The sequence below is a fragment of the Plutella xylostella genome, chromosome 15 (genome assembly GCF_932276165.1).
Source record: "Plutella xylostella chromosome 15, ilPluXylo3.1, whole genome shotgun sequence".
Taxonomy (NCBI): Eukaryota; Metazoa; Arthropoda; class Insecta; order Lepidoptera; family Plutellidae; genus Plutella; species Plutella xylostella.
Window position 1 is genome coordinate 4,560,836 of NC_063995.1, and position 21,101 is coordinate 4,581,936.

At 38.7% G+C, this 21,101-nt stretch overlaps 3 protein-coding genes across 5 annotated transcripts in view; 1 reads left to right on the forward strand and 2 right to left on the reverse strand.

Moving 5' to 3' along the window:
• The window catches only part of LOC105385393 (gamma-aminobutyric acid type B receptor subunit 1), a 111,265-nt gene extending 102,336 nt beyond the window's left edge, over window positions 1-8,929 (reverse strand). For 2 of the 3 annotated variants that reach the window (XM_048626115.1, XM_048626114.1), the window contains exon 1: window positions 8,535-8,929. The gene's annotated coding sequence lies outside the window, so the exon portion shown is untranslated. The remainder of the gene's footprint in view (window positions 1-8,534) is intronic. The other variant, XM_038107768.2, reaches the window with a different exon arrangement.
• Window positions 8,930-9,530: 601 nt separating this feature from the next.
• Window positions 9,531-12,146, forward strand: LOC105398385 (centrosomal protein 43). Its single transcript, XM_011570467.3, has one exon. The coding sequence runs from the start codon at window positions 9,683-9,685 to the stop codon at window positions 11,231-11,233; it is 1,551 nt and encodes a 516-aa protein (XP_011568769.3). The 5' UTR covers window positions 9,531-9,682; the 3' UTR covers window positions 11,234-12,146.
• Window positions 11,664-21,101, reverse strand: part of LOC105398384 (protein sickie) — a 144,904-nt gene continuing 135,466 nt past the window's right edge. Inside the window, exons 22-34 of the mRNA XM_048625954.1 lie at window positions 19,560-19,730; window positions 19,231-19,453; window positions 18,284-18,426; window positions 17,986-18,132; window positions 17,303-17,606; window positions 16,549-17,197; window positions 16,275-16,424; window positions 15,253-15,440; window positions 14,559-14,667; window positions 14,013-14,205; window positions 13,523-13,681; window positions 13,153-13,236; window positions 11,664-12,732 (exon numbers count right to left, since the gene is read on the reverse strand). Of these exons, the coding sequence (XP_048481911.1) occupies window positions 12,610-12,732; window positions 13,153-13,236; window positions 13,523-13,681; window positions 14,013-14,205; window positions 14,559-14,667; window positions 15,253-15,440; window positions 16,275-16,424; window positions 16,549-17,197; window positions 17,303-17,606; window positions 17,986-18,132; window positions 18,284-18,426; window positions 19,231-19,453; window positions 19,560-19,730 (2,643 nt within the window). The 3' untranslated portion in view covers window positions 11,664-12,609. The remainder of the gene's footprint in view (window positions 12,733-13,152; window positions 13,237-13,522; window positions 13,682-14,012; window positions 14,206-14,558; window positions 14,668-15,252; window positions 15,441-16,274; window positions 16,425-16,548; window positions 17,198-17,302; window positions 17,607-17,985; window positions 18,133-18,283; window positions 18,427-19,230; window positions 19,454-19,559; window positions 19,731-21,101) is intronic.

Here is a 21,101-nt window from a genome sequence, read left to right on the forward strand (position 1 = left end):
CTGCTACATTTATTTGTATTTGTGTTAGTAACTGTGGGCTATACTATGCCGCTAACCAATTTAAGTCTGTGTACAATAAAGCCTTCACAACGTCCAAAACCAAAGTGACTAAAGTAAAAACTTGTTGACGCGCCAAGAGCTTCAAAACGAAGAGACGGGGTTAAGTAATCGTTCGGTAAAAATGGCGGCGACACTGCTTTCTGAACCGAATCCAGTGCGGCCGCGGCGCGGGGCTGCGCGGTAAACATGGTAATTGTAATTTAACGCCGGCGCTCCCGAGGCACCCCGCCCGCCCCCGCCGCCGCCCCCGCCCTGACAGCCACTGTTCTCAGCCAGGCCCGCCAGGCAGAAACCGACAGCCATACTAAGTGAACCTTTGAAATCTACCGAAAATAATTTAATCATTTTGAAGTTGTATAACATTGAGAATAATAAAATAGTGTTTTACAGACAGGTCTGTATTGTGGGAATTCGTTATAACAGAGCAGTGTATTGGCAGGCGGGCTTCGTCCACAATAGTGTAACAACTGTAACAAGACTCTCTTGCTATTATTTTTAAATGTTAATAACGTTCAAAGGCTTTTCTATTTTTATTTTATTTTATTTTTATTTTATTTTATTTTTTTAGGAAAACTTAACTAAGTAAATATAATAATCTAAAAATAAACTAAAGATGGTCTAACAAGTTTCCACCTTTAGGTAAAACATTATTAACATATTTTACGTACGTAACGGTTTTTTAACAACTATGTAATAGAACGTTATTGTTTACTCCCCAAAGTAATGAAGTATTTTCAAATAAAGATCAGAATGTCAGTTTTCCACACCGGACCGCCGGCGCCGCCGCCGTTCTTCCATTTCAAGTTACAGCCGAGCTTATCATTTTCTATTTATATTTTGTCTCTTACTAAACTTAAGTTTTATGTTGAAGTGTTACGGAAATGGATCTCGGGAGAACGATTAAGTAAGTCATAGTTCAAAGTTGAAGAATTAACAATCGCCGTCTGAAGGTTTCATTAGTTTCAATAACCTTGGCCCTCTAAGTTGATTAGTGGGCTAGGTGCGAGTCACATGGGCGAGTAGAAGGCAGCGGGGCCGGCGGGCGGCGACCAGACATTTCCATTAAACCGCTCTCTGGCGCTAATGAAGTGACCCACTTCACATAAACTTTACAAAAACTCCGATTCCTCATAGACCAATTAATCGGAATAGGTAAGTTTCAGGCCGCTTTAATTTCCTTACGCTTTAATTTTCCTTAATGAGTTGAGATTTCATTGTGCCCGTGGAAACTGGGCAACTTTTCACATTTATTTAACATATTTTTAAGGATAAGAGAAAATTCTAACTGAATTAAAAATGTTTTAATGGATTACCTAAGACGCTATAAAATGCTATCGCACAGACGCAGACAGGTCATTTTCAAGAGTTCCTAAACTGTTCGTTGAATCTACAGAATTTGGAATAAGTCATGAAGTTTTATTAAAAACGCTCGCTCGGTACCTATTTACATTTGGTATATTACTTATGTCTAGTGCCAAAACTTTGATAGTTTTAAATTGGATTTACTGTCTGCGCTTACTCTTTCCACTTTTCGTTGAGTTTTAGTTTAGTTTTCTTCCAGTAATATCTGAAGCGGGACAACGGCAGCACTCTCTTTACTCTCTATTAAATTGCTATGAAAATGGAAAAGACCATCTATCTATCTATAATAACTTATAACAACTTATTTTAACTACTTAATGTATAAAAAATACTGTATTTTTTTGGAGTGACGAAGTAACTGCCCGCATAGAATAACTAACACACATAATTATAATTAAGTCTACGTTTATACTGCATGAGAGATAACAGAAAAGGTTGGTATGGTATTACTAAACACATTATGAGATTAGTTAATCAAGCACTGACCCATTTCATAAAAGTTTCGAACTCGCTGTCAGATTTATAATATACTTCTTTTGTTTTATAACATGCTTTGTTTGAATTTAGTTAATTAGTGTTGTTGGTATAATAACTTAACAACACAACCAGAACTGGAATTATTATAATTAAATTGGGCAGTTGGAAATAAAACATCTAACTGTACTGTATTGTGTTGTCAGTTTGTAGTGTAAGTTATATCTTCTCGTTGAGAATGAATCCTCATCTCACGGCCGCCGCTGTCATCCCTTCTTCAAACCCTTGGAATGAGCCAAGATACGTTTAAACCTTCTGTCGATATCACATACATTATATAGGCTACGTTATGTCTTCATAAGCTACAGAACAAACTTGCTCTGAGCCTCGCTAAACACCCAGAATTACACCCTCCATTACTTCGTCTCATGACGTATTTATGCTATGCAGGATTACACTCCCTTACGAGGCCCTATCCTGTTGTAAATTAAAATGACTCTTGTTTAATATAACTATATACATACGCACATGTGATAAACAGAGATACTACATAGCACGAGAACAGCTTAACACCATTATGCGGCTTGTCATTGCCCTGTTTGAATAATTTAAATAGTAATGTTCCCGTGACACGATGTCCAGCAAGCTACTGATATAATAACACCTGTTATCCCACAGTAAATTCCCCGTAACGCAATCAATAAAATGATATGAAAATGACAAAGTATTATATTATACATATACCTACATGTATAAAAGATTGTTGCACTAATAATACGTGCTTATTTGTGGCAGATATTAATGGATTAATTAATACCAAATTTCGGTTTCAGTTCATATTACAGCTTAATAATAATGATTGATACAGTATAGATTGCGTCAGTAATGCGGCAATTCATTTGACGTGCGGTACAGTTGAAGCCAGCGGTCGGCGATCGATGTCCGAGTGCAGAGTGAGGAGCGGCCCACTGTACTCAGCGTAATGTGATACAGCTCTCGAGGGGCTTATGTGAAGGTAAATGGAGGGTAGGTGCTTGAAACTTCTTGCGGAGAGCCAGTCTTCATTGCAAACTCAACGTAGCTACAGTTAACTTTAATAAATGATAAGCCACATACAAATGTACAAGCTCATGTGCGGGGAAGCCGTTAACCTCGCCGCCACCGATTTAAATATGCAGACTTGAGTATTGATTGTCTCTAAGAATACCACCCCTTCTGTAGCGGAGCCCTAGAGTGACCGACATAGCACTCGCTCATAGCAACATGTTGGTTCTCATATAACCACACATGACACAATTTAAAACTTTGACTTCCCTTTTTACATTCCGTCTTGTATTGAACGTGACGTGTGGTTTATAAAGAACTCGAGTCCGCGCGTCATTCTACAATAATTAATGGGATTATTAGGTAGGTAGGTACTTATTGTAAATTTAAAACTTTCGAATTAAAAAAAAAACACGCACTCACGCCTTGTACTAATGTACTCCCTTGCGGGGTAGGCAGAGGTGCATTGCTGCACCCACTTTTCGCCAGAGTGTTATGTTAGTCCCAATGTAATAGGGGGCGGGCCTATTGGCATTTTACGGGCACATCCAAGACCCGAGAACAAATATCTGTGTTTAAACAAATATCTACCCCAGCCGGGAATCGAACCCGGGACCATCGGCTCAGTAGTCAGGGTCACTAACCACTACGCCATTCGGTCGACTCACTAACCACTACGCCATTCGGTCGACTTTCGAATTCGTTATAACTTAATTAAATACCTACTTAAGTAATGTTTATAATCCTTAAGTTATTTTAAATACGTATATCTGTTTTATGTAGCGTTACCAAAAATAACAGAACAACATTAATTTAAATCATCTGTGCATAATAGTTCCGTCGGTCTCGCAATCCCCGCAAGCTAAAATGTGGAATGGACGTCGACATGAACAATAATTGGCAGGTTGGAGCTGAGCGTCCGCAGTATTATTCACCTGGAACGCAGCCATCATCCACGTGGCTCGTCAAAAGGTATCCGTAAACAAGGACTTTACATACATTCAATTTATTCCGTCACCGAAAAAGTTATCAAGAACTCAATTTATTTTCCATATACTTTCGAAAGAAGGGGAAGCATTATCTATTATAATGAAAGTGAAGGAAAGCGCTGTAACAAATTCAGTTTTGCTTCGCCAGATTTATTTTCTTATGAACATTCACTTACTTGCTTGGAAAATAATATGGGGGTATATCGTGCGGGATCATATTTGGAGTGAAATTGATGTGTTGTGAAATACTATGTCCCTATACGTACAAAGAAAACTAACTCATGAACGTAGTGATACTTTGTAATAGGAACGGCACGTTGTATAACGTTCTACCAGGGTGGCAGAGCATGTAAGAGGCTCGTATACATAGTCACAGTGAAGTGTGGTAATCCCGCGTGGAGGGAAATGGCTCATGACACGAACATCTTGCACCTGAGTCGACACATGACGGCTGGATTACCACAGCATATGCATAACTTGAAGGGGCATGGCATGCATACTGACTATTTGGTCTAGAACTTGAAAACATGCTTGATTCGACGATGCAGAGTATTGTTCTGTTTCTATCTTGCATTTAGCTATCTAACTAGGTTAAAAAAACATAAATTTATTTCTTGTTTTACATCCTAGGCAGGTAGTATATTTTTCCTAAACCGTGGTTTGCTACGAAACTGTAGCGTCTAGGAGGCGCGTAGCACTATAGCCGTAGCAATTTCGTAGCACCTCGGAAAATAATGGTTCGATAGTAGCCATGTCATTTATGAAAACATAATGCATCGTGTAATATTTCAGCGTTATTGAGACGGAAATAATAAAATAATCTGATCGAAATTATAGTCATTTCATAACTATAAGTTATTTCATCAGCACCAGCAGGAGTTTTATTTAATTTTGTAAACATCGTTACATGGCCGCTCAACTGCATGATTTTCAATTAAAATTTTATGTACATAACTGTAATATTTATAAAACTTATTTTAAATAAAACACGTATTTTACCAAGTATTTAGTGGAAAAAAGTTCAAAGCGCGCTTTACATGTTAAGTATTTGGTAAGCAGCCGCCTGTCCCTACCCTTTTTGGAACAAAGGTCCTTACGTTTGTATGAAGTACGTTTAATGTTACACGTTACGCGCTCATAAAGTAAAAGAGTCGGTAAAAGAAATTCGATTACTGGTTCGAGTACAGTCGGTGGTCGTCGCCGGATCACTCCGGTGATGATTTATGGAGCAAGTGTTGCTGCAGACGCGTAATCCGCGGCGCGCCGCCGCCGGCACGTTTTGTTGCTACTCACATAAAATAACAACTCCTAGTTCTCACTTCCTCTTCGTCAGTTCGTCCCGTTTTTAATTAATGTTATTTAACAATTATTTTTCCACTTTACTCCCCCAATCCTATACAATCACATAGCCTGATAGAGCAGCACTCTCCTACAATAGCGCATAAACTAAACAAAAGCCCCCGGCAACACTTATCGGGATCCGCAACACATCGAATTGTTTGCACAAAAGCTACGTTCAGTCACACAAATCTACAGGCTGAAGCTGGTAAGTAAGCTCGTAAATCACCTGCGAGGGCCGCGAGCCAGCGGCGCACGCATCGCACTGTGTACACCCTGCACACTCCCGCCGTGGCCTCAACGAATCATCCTGTGTGAATTGTAATTGACTTCTAATTGAGAGCAAACTGGCTGAATCATTTCAGCAATAGCAACTTCCTATTCCTAGTGCTCCTGATCAGACCTACTGTAAAGTCTACTGCTTTTAACTAGGTACTTACGAAATACTCATAGGCACTCATAGGTACATTTTTATGCTGCAATACTATAAAGCAGCTAAATATAGTATGCCTACTTATGTCAAAAGAGGTGAGCTTGTGGCCCAACACTTTGGAATTTGTACCTTATGTACTTACTCTCACTTTGACTATCAAGTATACACTATGAAGTATACACATACTACGTAACAGTATGGCGGGCTGGCCCTGCGCAGGCGAGCGGCCGGCGGCGTGCGACTAATCTCCCAGAGCCGCGCGGACACCAACAGTCAACATGGATTTGGCACCAACGGCCGATTTATTAGTTATCGCACACGTTATTCTCAATCTTGGTCTTGGATTTAATTTAAACAGTAGCATTTACTTATAACTTATAACCACTGCACATTGCAAAATGCACATTTAGAACTCCCACCACATTATACAATTCAAGTTCTAAAATCGCTTAAAAGTCCATTAACTCGGCATCTTAGTGCTGGATATAGAACTTGATGTATGAGGTCCGCGGTCCCCGGGCACATTCGTTGAAACTCGCTAATCTCTTTGTGTCGACGATTTAGCCCTTATTTCCCCCGGCATTCATTTCATATGTGATAACTGCAAGCAGCCGGCAGCACCACCATTACGTTTTATCTTTATGGCGCCATTCAAAAATGTGTAGTTCTAATCGAGACTCTCATATATGCCAATATACGGAACAAAATCGTAATAAAGTTTCAAGTAGCATCCATTGTTTGTAACACTAATACCACCTAATATTGAAGTTAAAAATCACGGATGATAAGTTAAACAAAAGCTTTCCCTTTTCATTGTGGCTCGTGGAAGAAAATACGTCACTTCATTAGTGATAGGGTTAGATTGGTATGGTACAATGACAAACTTTTTTTCATCGTTTTAAGCTGGTTCGATTCCCGGTTCTACGCGATTATATTAACTTAAATTAAATTCTATGAATGCAGCTGACATACCTAGTTTTTTTAAAATAAAAATAAGGTCTTATTTTATTAAAATGCTGTATTTTAAGTATTTAAGGTATACTTCCCATTCATGTTGCATTACCGTGGGACACCCTGTATTTATATTCTACTTTCAGTTGGTAGGTAGTTTCTTATTTTATATTTACGAAGCAAGTAGGTACCTTCAAAATCTACGAGCAATGTACCCAACTCATACCTTACGTACCTAACGAATTGGAACTCTGTTTAGCTTATATTACGTGCTAATAATCAAAAGGATGAAAAAGTTGAGAGGAAAATCTTATTATATGAGCATGATCAAAGCGTCACTGATGAAGTTCGTCAAAAGAGAGACTTGATGGATTACGAACGAGTCTGAAAATGTTAAAATATATTCGAGGAACCAATTCCAATTAGCAAGAAGCTGTGAGTTGTAAAAATACTCGTATATATAACTTATAACTTTTTGAATGCTGAAATTTAAAATATTGAGAATAATTCGAATTTTACTAATGTGTTCTGTAATCGTAAAAACGGCATTGTGCTCCTAAGTACCTACTACTACATAGTATATTGTTTAGTAACTTCAAGTAACTTATAGAAATGCACTAGTTCTTACTTGCTATTCTAAATTTATGGCCCCATGGCCCTGTTGGTATCAGTAGTATCAGGTCCACTATTTTGAAATATCTATGCTGGTCTATTCAATTAGGTACCTATATCTATCTACACACTATACACAATAGCACGTGATGAAATATGTACAATGAAATGAACTAAAAGATAGGCAATCATTATCGCTCTAGTAAGTTTTCCTACTTATTATTTTTACTCGCGATCTATCTGTGCCTTACTCTTACTCCTTACTACTATATATATATACTACGTATATGTATCTTATCTTATGGTATCTTATATCCGTTGTAATGGCTGCACATAAAAATCGAATGTGGTAGTGTCGTGTGTCGAACTGAATACCATTTTGACACGCAGCAGACTAGCAGGTACCTCTATTCACTATTGCTTCTATGTTAACCTGACACCAGGATACACCCGAGTCCGCGTTGTTATATAGGCCTGACACCAACAAATTGACTAAAGCAGGAAGCAGGTAGGTTATTAAAAAGTTTGCATTGATTAGAATTGGTACGAATCTGGATTTAGGTCAAACTTGCAGTTATAATGCTGAGACAGGCGGAGATGTGATAGTCTGGGTTCCCGTACGATAAGTTTATAAAATGATAAATGTATGACTAGAAACACTTACGAGTAGCTTAAGTTTAGTTTATAGGACTTACCTTTTACGATCAAAATCAAAAAATCAAAACCTATCTTCTTTTTAAAATAAGGATTCAATTTAAAAATACCTACATAGTTCTACTTACTACATACATATTACCTAATTATTTTGATTATAGGTGTGAACGATGTCACGATCATGAGTACACCACGTTACTTATTTAGGTTCAAAATAATAATACTTAGGTAACTTAGTTGATTAAGTTATGTATATGTTATGTTAATCTACATAGGTAGGTGGCATATTAGGATCACATCTACCATTGACACATCTACCCTGGTCAATTTTTGTTTTTAATTCGTTTCAGCAGTTTGATTAAATAATTTTTAATTTTGACGGTATTGAAATAAACAAAAAATAATGGAAAATCCAAAATAATTTCAATTATTTATACTTATCAATTAAATTACATATAAATAACTAAATATGTTTACTTATTATAAACTTGTGATTACAAGTAGTTGCAGGTATTGGCGCCCAACGTGGTCCCGGGTAGGTTATTATTAATAGAGGTCCCGGGCAGCGCCCAGCCCCCGCTACTGTAGCTACAAGTGATAATAATAATGTCTCCTACCTTTATCGAGCCTTAGACCCCATGGTCTCAGCTAAACAACGCTCCAAAAATATCGATTCACGGCGAATCCAGCATGTCGGCCGCCCAGCAGGGCAGACGGCTGCTCTCTCTACGTACACATAGGACACAACACGTCAAGCGAGATATCAAAACTGTTTCCCGCCACTAGTATTTTGACATTATACTGGCACTGTGTGTAAATTCTTTCACTATAGTAAAACATATCAAACGAAACACTGAATTTGTAAATTTTATCAACAATTAATTTAAGATATGATTGAAAAACAGACCAAAAGTTTGATTTAGCCGTGCTACATTTCAGCGTGACGGCGCGTGTTGCAACGGCCGCGCGACCCGACTGACTGGTCTGAATTTTCCACATTTTCCCGGCGCAAGCCGTCACCCCCTGTAATCGAGCACGTTCACAAAGACCCCTACACTAACTAGCTACCTATAGTCATACTAGTAGGAGTACTAGTACGTATGCCGTCATGCCGTGTCGTTTACCCCTAGTCTCAGTACCTATCCTGTAACGTTTTTGAATCAAAAAATTTTGATTTGTAGTTATTCTTATCTTAAAATTATGTATGTAACTAGGGAGGAACTTTCTTTAATTTTATATGAGGTAGGTAAGTATAAGTGAACATTATCAATAAGTACCTTTAAGTTAGACTACATAAAACTACCTACAAACCAAAATAGTTAATAAGTAATAAGTATTATTAGTTAGGTAGGTAGGTAGAGTAGGTACCCTACATAGTGATGGAAATAAAGCGGTGTTTTTTTTCTCGGTGGCTGGCCGCACATCTGAAGCGAACATAATACGACCATAATACTCCTCCGCCACGGCTTTGCTCAACGATCATATTCAGGTTTTTTTCCCTCAGAATCAGAAGAAGTGTTTCTACGTTATTTTTTCATCTGTGCGTGACACACAGAGTGACTGACAACAGGGTGACATTTGATTGATTTGACAGTTGACAGCAAGATACTCTATGGTTGACCAAATTGACAGTTGTTGTTTGTTGTGTTGTTGGTTGGCTTGGTTTTAGTTTTTTCAAATTATACAATTAATTACGGACATAATAGTCTGCCTTTTTCTTCATATAAGTGCATTTATATTAATTCCGTCACACTAACTCAAACGGATGATGGCTCAAACAGAGGATACTGAACTCAGAGATTTGGTTATGGAGGCGTTAGAAAAGAACGGTTCCTTGGCAAAAATTCGTGCCCTTCTGCGTGCTAATGTTTTCTTGGCATTTGAAGAAGATAGTGAAATTATCAAACATAATATAAGCTTGGACAATATCTTAAAAGTTCCTGAAGGCATTCTAACTTTATCACTTGTACATGAATTCTTGGAATTTTGTGAACTAAAAAATACTTTATTTGTTTACATGTCTGAAACAAGACAAGGTAAAGAATACTCGTATGAGGGTCAAAAGCAGCTAGCAGATAAGCTTCATGGCTTTAATTATGACGAAACTAAAGAACCTATACTGCTTTCCATTGTGAAGAATATATCAAAAGTTTATCAACGCAAGTGTTATGATCACGGAGATGGTACAGTTGTTCACAGAGATGACCAAAACTCTACATACATAGTGCATGAAGATTCGAGCTGCAATAACAGTTCTTCAAGCCAGTCCAATTCACAATCAGATCAATCATCAGATGAAAAGAATAAACTTCATCTCCAACTTCCTTTGGATAATTCTGATACAGATACATCAAGTGACTCTGCAAGGGAAAAAACTAGATCTGAGTATATTCCTAATGATCATATTGTGATTCATGATGAGGGAGAGGACCATACAGACAACAGCAAGAAGCACCTGTTAAAAATTAACGAGAGTAATAATACTAATATGGGCCATTCCAAATTGAGTGGAATTCAAAGCAATTTACTTAATGTTAGTACACTAAGACTGAAATACAATGACAATTATCCCTTAAAGACTGAGGAGACAAGTATTGCTGCTAATAACAGTGACGAATCTACATCATATGTTGATGTAAATCCCTATGACCATGTTTCTGATAGCATAAATACATCTGGTATACCAGATAAACCTTCTGAGGTGTTGCCAGTTGAAAAGGATAAAGGTTCTGTGTCTGAAAATGAAATAAAGAACTCACCTCAACAAGACTCAATCTCTTTGGCTACATCAAGCAATGTAACTTCACTTTCATCTAAACATATCAGTTATACTACCATGATGAAAAAGTTTATGGATGAATCAAATAAGTCTGCAACCAATACACCAGAATATACTTGTGATTTTTCTTCATCTCCGCCAACCAATGACAAGCAATCTGATTTAGAACCCAACTTGAAATCACCAGGCTCCACTGTTGTTGAAGAGGGTGAAATGGTTTCTCCTAACATAAATAAGCATTCAAGGGTTGACAGTCCTCATCAAAACTCACAAAGCTCTCAAAGTTCTGTGTCCATATCAGATGTAGCAGATTTGATAGAACTAAGTGAAGCAAATTCCCCAATGATGTACAAAATCAGTGAACAGAACAGATCTAAGGAATTGACGAGTTCAGTAAGTAATTCACTTCACAATAGAAATGAATTTGTCAGTAAGGCAAATAGTCATCATAAATTACCCAGTGATGATTCTGGTGATTTTTCTGAATCATCTGTGCCTTCATTATCTAATTTAAGTTTAGATATTCATAGTGACTAATAGTTGACTGTAGAAAAAGATTCAGCCATTCCTATTTATGTAAGCTTCACAAACTTGAGATAATGTTTAACTGCTGTATTCAGGTTTTCCTGTATACTTTATAGTTTTGGAATTAATACATATTTTTATGTATTAAACAAAGGTTGTGCCTTATGTTTCATGACTACAAATAAATTGATGGTTCCTGCAAGTTTAGTGTCAAGATTGAACAATAGTTCTAGTCCTAGAGTTTCCGTCCAAAAGGCTGCATTGTATTGCTGGAATGGTGATTTAGCATTTATCAAGGTTTTTCTTTTTTAGATTTAAACACTGAAAATGTATGAATTTTTCATGAATTAATAAATATTGATCATTCTTAGCGTGTTCTTTTTTCACCTGTCTATTAAATTTTTTTTAGAGGTAATGCAGGTAGGAAATTTAAAATATTAGGTGGTTTATATAATCAATGTTTATTTCACAATTTCGTAAAGCATAGATTGTAGATATCACGTTCTTGTTATGCACACAATTCAATCAATATTCAAACACTATGTTGTTACACATCTCTATACAAGTTGCCATTATATTGTTTATGGCATAGGGCAGTTAGTGCAATCGCATAGAAAAAAATTATATTAAAAGTTTTTTATTTACACCTATAAATACTTTATTAGGTACATGAGTTTTATATGAAAATGGTATAAAAATTACATATACTATAACTACATACAATACAGTAGTAATACAAATGCGGTTCTTACCCTAACTTTGAAAAAATATAACAATAGTAAAAGCTACATCGCTTTAATAATAACAGTAACAATTACACTTCACGATTGTTTCATAAAAATGCAAAAATACTTACTCCAGGCACTCACTGCTATTTGTTTCTTGCAAGATTATGCGTCCTTTCTCAAAGTAATAATTTTACTAACTTACAGTAAAAAAAACAATAATCACAATAATTTTGGAAACAAAAATAATAGATTAACAGTTTGTTCTGGTTTGAAAAGTACCTACTCTCGCTCTTTTATTTGAATATATTTTGCAAATACAGCAGAATAGGCAGTTTCATAATTTACCTAATTTTTTAATCACACTCAAAAGTCGAATCGAATTTATAGTAATCTAAATAAAAAATTAACACTTAAATAGATACATAATATAAATAATTTACATATGGCAACTATTTGGCTTTGCGTAGAGACACACAGATCTTATTTTTAGACGATACTGTGCTAATAAAATAAAAATACTTAGGTAGGTTCCTATAGTAAAAAGAATACATGTTGACTTCACTGTATTTACATTGATATCAAAATAGTGGCTGTAATAGTGCCTCTGTATGAAAAATGTATAATCCGTGGTTTAGATATAAGTAGTATGATTTAGTGAGTTCAAAGCTCGTTGCCCATGGAGCTGTCGTGAGTGAGGTTGGAGTCGAGGCTGGCGTTGTCGGAGTCCTGGCTCTGGTTGCCGCTGTAGTTGGCTGCCTCCTGGAGCCGCATCAACATGTTCAACTGGAAAAATAGTTATAACTTGAGTCTTAATGAATTCATATTCTATTCGGATACGTGACAGGCGTTGCGTTCGGTGTATAACAAGGTAGAAATATCTAAGAAGTATACTCATAGACTAGAATATTACAAAATTACAGTTTTCTAAGGATAGGGATATCAAATATTAACTCATTATTACTGTGCGAGAGCTACACTAGGGTTTATCACCATGGCGAAAGGATTAGTCAGTCGCTGACTGACCATTATGCGCCCGACTCATATAAGGTGATTAGTACCATAGAATAACGAGACTAGCACTACTTGTTATTCTATGTTAGTACATCATTCGATTCGAGGAGGCTTGCTCCCTTTCGTGCACCACTTCCGTTTCCCAAGTTACGTTATTAGCTATAGACGAAATAGTGATTACTATCTGCTTACCAGTGGATCTTGGTTATTATTGGTGCTGGAATTCTGGTTAGTCTCTTCTAAGTCAATTTCTTCAACTGTTATAGCGCTGAGGGTCTGTAAAACAAAAATATAGATCATAAATAAAATATAGTAACTCGTAATTTGTGATTAGGATTACATAAAGCCATCCATCGTAAGGGCCGAAAAGCGGTTATGTGTTTCGGAGTCTAGTTTCTAGAATCACCAAGTAATCCTATATGTTAGTAGGCTGTAGTATGTATTGTGGCATACGCCGGTTGTGCCTTCGGCACTGTGTGTAACAGCCTCAATACATAAGTATCTTAAAAAACATTCTAAATACTTGTCCCTTTTATAATAAGGTTATTCCATGAGTACTGACATGCGAGTGGTTGGGCTCCCGCCACGGGTAGGTGGACTTGACGTGCTGCAGCGGGTCGACGGCGGCGTGGCGGCGGCGCCCGTACAGCGCGACCCCCTCGCGCACCGCCTCCGACGCGTACGGGACGATGCTGTAGTTCCACACGTCTGCGAACCACGCCTGGGAAGAAGAGAGTAGTTTGGTTTAGTTTGTGGTTATTGTCCATGCCCATGTAGACTTAAGGGGTATTAACACTGATAGTCAACGGAGTGCCTGTTTGTTTCTGAGGTAGGCATAGATGTAATGAAGAAGCCGTAGTATGGCAGGCATGACGAACTAAGAAAAAATATTATGCTTGCTTTCAAAGCCGCAAGACTTTTTTCGCGCATCGTTCTACGCTATCTCAGCTACACTACTAGATTCGGCGCATAGAGTTAATTTAAATCCTTCACACATCACATTCTCATATGTTTTTTTGCATATAGTAACCTATAGTGAGTATAATAATTACCTGGCTAGCCTCAAGGTCCATGGGGCAGGCGAGGAAGAGCCGCGGCCCGACGGTGACGTCACTGGACGAGTGTGCTTCCAGGAAGGCGTTGAGCGTGGCCCACACGCCCGGCAGCCACTCCAGCACGGTCGCCAGGGCCGGCTCACGGCGGCCCAAGCGCAGCTCCAGCGCGAACAGCTTGCGACGGAGATACCTGCGAAGTATCGCGGTGATTATATTGACTATTTAAAACGTTGTTATTACAAATTAATCAAATAGGTAGGTACACCGAAGCAATAGGATAAAAAGGTCCATAAGTTTACTATAAAAGCGACAAACGAACCATATAGTTAGTGGTGTCGATTCTCAAGGCCGAATCATAATTATAGAGATCTCAAAACCTTAATTTCTTTGTTTAAAATTCGACTCTATGAGTGTCCTCGTATAAATTTCATAGGTATTTATAGTTTGTCAGCGTTAAAATTAGAAATTCTGCCTTCAGAATCGGCATGAGTATTCATGTAAATAAGTGCAATTGTAAAATTAAAGGAAATAGTAGAGTCGTACCTTGCTAGGAACCCTTTGACTGGCTCCATGTGGTTGGCGGTGAGCAGCCACCTGAAGTTGTGGTGCAGCTGCAGGTTCGTCGTGTTGCACGTCGCTTGAGACATTGTTCCTAATAAATTAAGTTTCAAGTTAGACATGTTGCGACTTTTAATTGACATTGGGTTTACTGGAAAATCATTGCCTTCAAGTCAATAGCTGCTAAACCTAGCACATTATTATCAAATTATCATCATACACTTGGCATGGGTGTTAACAATACTGCTTCTCACCGAGAGTTCATTCTAGCTTATGGAAAATGAAAATCGGTGTACTGCTGTGCTAGCAACGACTAGTCTATCACATTGTTGCAATGAACGTCGTTAGTTTTTATTTATTTTATTTTATTTTTGGCTTCAAACAGTCATATGGAAACAAAATATACATGCTATCTTAAATCTAAACTTATAGACTTGGAGGGCCGAAAAGTTAAACATAAAGTAAATAACAGGAGAAAACTTCATTAACTAGTTATAGTAACATTGCAAAAATTTTAATTCATTGTGAGTAAGTTACAATTTTAGTAGGTGTGTAAACTGCGAAAATCATTGACAAAATTCAAGGGAAAAAGAAAGAAAAAAAAAGTATTTATATATCATAGGTTAGGTATTCACACAAAGATAAGGTATTAAGTAACACTACTATAAAGTGTACTGACCGATGATGACGGGCATGGAGCGGTTGCCGGGCGGCAGCAGCGGCGCGAAGGCGTCCCCCAGCGCGGAGGCGTGCTGCAGGTTGTCCAGCAGCACCACCGCCGGCAGCGCCGCCTGCTCGCCCGCGCCGCACTGCTCCGCGATGTTGGTGAGGTACGCGCGCAGCTCGTTGCCCGACTTGCGGTCCACGCTGGGGAAATTAGTATTGTTAGATATGATACGGTGATAGCGTAATATAGGGGCGCGCAATGCAATAGTGTCTATCTAGTCGGGAATATGTGATACAACACAATGGATATGTCGCAGGCATCTGGTTTAATCTCCTGTTTGATTGAACCACTAGCCTATTGGATGGCGCTATTCAGTTGTATGACTAGGCCGAACGTTGATTGTACAAGCGTCACAAAACGTCCAACTAGTTAGCTGAGTTAAAATCAGTCAGGTGGTGAATAAAACAAACATGGCGTCTAACAGCTAACAGCTGACACAAAAAGCACGTAGGTATATTGATAGTTTTTTTTGCCAATAAATTAGCTTTAAAGTGCGTTATTTGTGTTAAAATAGTGTGACAACATGGAGTTACCTATTATTACGCCGCGGGCGGATAGTTTCAAAGAAAAAATTGTGGCGAAACTGGATAACTATGAACAACAATATGAAGGTACGTTTATTGTTATTGTTTAGTTAATTTGTGCGATAAGAGGTTTGTAACATAGTATTTTTTTTTACTCTTGTCTGGTCATGTTCACCCTAACCAGACATTACAAAGTTGCTATATTATATCCCATTCAACGACTTCGCTGAATGACGTTCAGTCAAGACGTCGAACGTTACATTCAACGACTTGACGAGTTGTCCTTTAGTCATACAACTGAATAGCGCCATCCAATGAACGGGCTAGTGGTTCAATCAAACAGGAGATTAAACCAGATGCCTGCGACAGATACAAACAGTATCACTAAGCCAACATCTGTTGGAAATAGGTAAATAGACCGGTTACGCAATAATAAAGTGTGTAACTCACTTGAAAGTAGCCACAGCTTCAGCAGGGTTGCCTCGTCGTTGCGTTCTTTGTACATAGAATTCGGCAAGTTTTGCTGCCAAGTACGACTTTCCTGTACCGCTAGGCCCGCACAATATCACACGTCTGTGCTCTGACAGTAACGAAACATATCTGAAAACACACGAAACATTAACATATAGTGTATTTTATAACTAAAGAAATAAGTAGGTACTTAATTTAAAAAAAAAACTTCTTATTTCATGGTGAATAATAACAATAAGTGAGTTGAACATACCTATAAACAATATTTTTTGGTATAAGGCTGTCAAAGGCGAGGCTGCCGACGCCCTGCAGGCAGATGTAGAGCGAGGTGACGGTGCCCACGATGTAGCCGCACGGCAGCAGCTCGGGGAAGCCCATCTCGGGCCCGCGCGTCGCCTCGCCCAGGTGGTACGACGTGATCGAGTCCGTGTTCAGCCCCAGGTTGGTGCCCGGGTCTATCCGCGACAGGTAATCCTTGAATGTCTTCCTAACTATGTAATCTAAGTTCTGCCAAGTCGTCTTGCCAGATATATAAGTGTGAGCTATCACAAACTCGTTGCAGTTTATTGTCGAGTCACTATTGTAAACTTTCTTATACGAACTACTGTGCGTAGACTTATTGCTTTTAAGGCTATTTGTGTTTGACTTATTAATAGTGGGGGGGTACTCCTGAATCTCTACTTCGGGACTGTGGTTCGTCGACATGCGCGGCGAGTCGAAGCTGCCTTGCTTCTCGTAGTGGTTGTTGAAGGCGGATTGCTTCGCGTAGAATCTGCATTCCGACTCAGTAAGTGTGTCTTGCACTTCTTCGAAATATCTTTGGAATGTTTCTGGTTGTCCTAAATATACAGCTATAGCTATTTTCTTGCCGTCCGTAGTATCACCTTGGCTTTCCGCTGCACCTGTAAATTGAATAAAAACCATGTAGGTACACGGTCGCTCCACTCTAGTATTAACAGCTGTAACTAGATAATTAAAGTAAACATTAAGGATGTCTAGACACTTACCGATATCCGAGTAGCTCTCTCCGATGGCTAATTCCCGGGACTTAGGTGGCGGCAGGACGGCGTTTATATCGTAATCCCCACTTAGCCGGTCCGACCCGCCGAGTCCGTTGGTAGCGAAGATATCCGTCCCGTTCAAGCCGCCCAGCATGGCTTCACTGTTCTCGCTCAGTTCACAAACTGTCTTGTTCCCATAGATTGGTTCGCCGATAGCCGACTTTGGAGAGCCTTTTTTGGAAAAATCCATTGTAGGTGTCGTACTAATGCAGTTGAAGTCGAGGTCTAAAGGCTGGGAATGCATTTCCATCTGTTGAACAGAAATAGGATGTTAACAATTGGTAGATGTCAACTAAATAAACTTGTTAAGAAAATTACACTGTGCAGTGAAAGCTATTAATATCCGCGTTGTAATTTAGCGCAGCTTAGCAAACGTTGTTGCTACTATCAAGTTACAAATTTAAGTGGGTGCTCCATATTCTATTTTAAGCTTTAAATTAATTAAGAACAATTGAGTTCTAATATTGCTAGATATTTTAGGAATTATTAGTTTTTAAGTTATTGTTTCAGAATTCTTGTTTTGTGAATGGGAATCAATCAATGATAGCACTAGTTAGTATTTTGTGTATCGGAGAGAAATGATTGTTGTATCTTCCATCCAAGGTAATCGTGACGTCATAGGCACAGACCTGGTGCATGGTGGGCTGGTCGGCGAGGCTGAAGCGGCGCGGGTCCTCGCCGCCGGCGCCCAGCGAGCTCTGGCTGCCGGCCAGCGAGCGTGACGTCACCAGCCGCTGCAGGCGCTCGTTGTTCTGCTTCAGGTTCAGCATCTCGTTCTGTGTAAAAAATACAGCTGTTAAAACATTTCCTTCCATAATCAGATTTATCGAGACCTTGTCCTGAGATGAGGTACTTTTGAAACGCAATGCGTCCGTCTTTGTAGTCTCAAAGTTAAAATAGACAGAATAAAGACTGACTGCTTCTTACCCTCATCTTGATGACGGTGTCCTTGAGGCTCTCGAGCTGGTGCGCGGAGCTGAGCGCCTCGAGGCGGATGTCGGTCAGCACCAGGTCCTTCTCGCGCAGCTGCCGCTTCAGCTCGTCCACTAGCACCGCGTCTTCCGCTTTTTCTGTTACAAATATAGATAGGTATGGTTAAGAAAATATGCTATCTGTATCTTCCTATTCTATCCCTGATAGTGCGCATAAGTCTTTGATGTTATCCTACACATGACACTACGAAAATAAAAATAATTAGTAGTAGAGAACGTATAACATGTATGTACATGTAATGTAGACTCAACTATTTTAAGAGATTTATTATGAACATGAATGGTATCGCGACGCCACGCTCGTACAAATTAGGTATTTTATGTATGACACACAGCACAAGTATCTAAGCTACCTACTTATTTAAGTACCTATTGTAATTAATAGTACAACCATACAAGTGAGTGATATACTCAAGTCAAGTCAATAGTCTTGAAACAACAATAATCCGTATCAAATAACTGTACCGTCTTCAACACAAAAGCCCTTTATAACTTGTTAAGATAGGAGGGAAACGATACAATAGTCGTAGTTGTTTAATCTAATCTGGACACAATGAATGAAGCAATTTCCAAGCTGTCGGTTTGTGTACTTTAGGATCTAAGCTCATCTAGCGGATGACCCGCAGGGCCCACTTTACGTGGTCATGCTACAGCCGTCACGTCTGACAGATCTCGTTCTACCAATGAAAGTTGTTGTTCTGAATAAATTGTAAACTTAATTTTAAAACAAACTGTATTCTGAATGTAAGTTATGTACAAACATTTTGTCCATTTTAAGTAATGGGTTTATTTTATTGATGTTGTCAAACGGCACGGTTATAATGCAAAAAAATGACTTTATATTTTAAAAACAAGTCCATTTTATCACGGAAGTAAACTCACCTTTGGTCTCCTCACTGGCGGGCTTATCCTTGGGCGCGTCGAGTAGTTCGTGCGAGTGTTCGAGACTGTTCTCGTTGGAGCCCTCGCGGATGGTGTGCGGGTCGTCGTAGTGGTGCGAGCCCGAAGAACTGTCTTGCGATGATAGTTGCCCGAGGGACGAATGCTTCGCTGTCTTTGAGATCTTCGCGTTGCGGGAAAACGCTTTCGTGAACGATGAGCGCAGCTGGAAGCAATGTTTTTGTTAAATACTTACTTACAAAACGGACCACGGTTACAAGTTACTATTTCAATGAGTTCAGTATTAGAACCGGTTTGGCAGTGATACATACCCATCCTTTTTTCTTGTGTTTTTTGTCGTGCGGCGCCGAGGAGCCACTGCTAAGGCTATTAATACTGGAGACGCTGTCCGTGGAGAGATGTCTCGTGATGGCGCCGTTGCCGGCCTGCAGCAGCCGCTGCGGCGACCCCTGCGGCCCCTGCGCGCTCGGAGCCTCCGCCTGCTACAACCAATCAAATTATCAACCAATGTGATTAGTAACGACCTATAATTCCTGCTTCGTGTAACGGTTTCTGTGACATTTCTCGTAAACAAACAATAGGAATTAATTAAGTCAAGGCAGGCCTGTGTCACTCCGCGCATGGGCGGCGCAGGCGCCAGCCTGGCGCCTGCCCCATCCATGGGGCAAATCTAGTCGGCTGCCGCAAGCGGAAGACGATACACGCGCGCGCTATTTGTTCCTATTTTGTACTAGTTTATAAATGTCGTATTTAGGTATTTATTTAAAATTATGAATACAAAAATGGACATAAAAAGAAAAAAAGCAGCAAAAAAATACTGTGCCGTATTTAATTGCTTAAATACGGATCGTGATCCAAATTTAATTTTTTTTAGATTACCAAAAGATGCTGACAGGTAAAACTAATCTAAGGGCGTCTTGCACAACAAAGTTAAATAAAATTAAATAGTTTGTCTCTTGCTCTGACAGTATAATGTCAGAGCAAGAGGTCATAGATTTAATTTTATTTAACTTTGTTGTGCAAGACGTCCTAAGTATTTTATTGATTTCTTCTACGTTCCTTATTTGAAATGAAATTAATCCGAACTACAAACCCTTTTTTTTCTCCACGTTGAACAAAGTCTATTCCAATTTTGTTTTCGTTAAAGTATTAAATTTACAGACACAACTACCTTCAAAATGCATTAATGAATCGATTATAAAATGTGCGCTGAGTGGGATTAGTGCTTAACGAAACTAACACGTTCTGTATCATAATATAAATTATATCCATAATATAAATTATAACGAAAAAAAAACATGTTTTCACAAAATTAAATGTTTTAGGTATTCATACACATTTTATGTACTTCAAAATATCTTAACTATGAAATTGTTATTGTTTTTACTGGTTATTTCCAATAGAAAAAAAGTTTGGAATAGCTTTGTACCTATTCTAAATTCAAATTAATTTTGTTTTAAAACATGACATTCTTTTTACAAACTCAGTCCGTTGCTTAGTAAACGTTGTAGTCTGTGGTGCTGAGGCAACCCTAAGGTGGCTTCTTTTTCAATGCGTATAACCACGTATAACTTATTATGCACCGTAGTCCAGTGAAATAAGGCGCATATTCCCTCAAAAATTAATTGGTAGGTAAGTAAATAAAAACGTGTGCGGCCGGAACGCGATCTAAATTAGATCTTATTGCTTATGGGATGGAGTCATATTTCTTTGCAGGCCATTGCGAAGATGGGCTTCTGTACCTGGTACTAGTTATTATTCTGTGGTCAAGGTTGTTGTGCGACATATGAGTCGTGAGACCGACTGTTGTGATATGAAAAGGAAAATGTTTAAGAAACACATATGCCATTTGG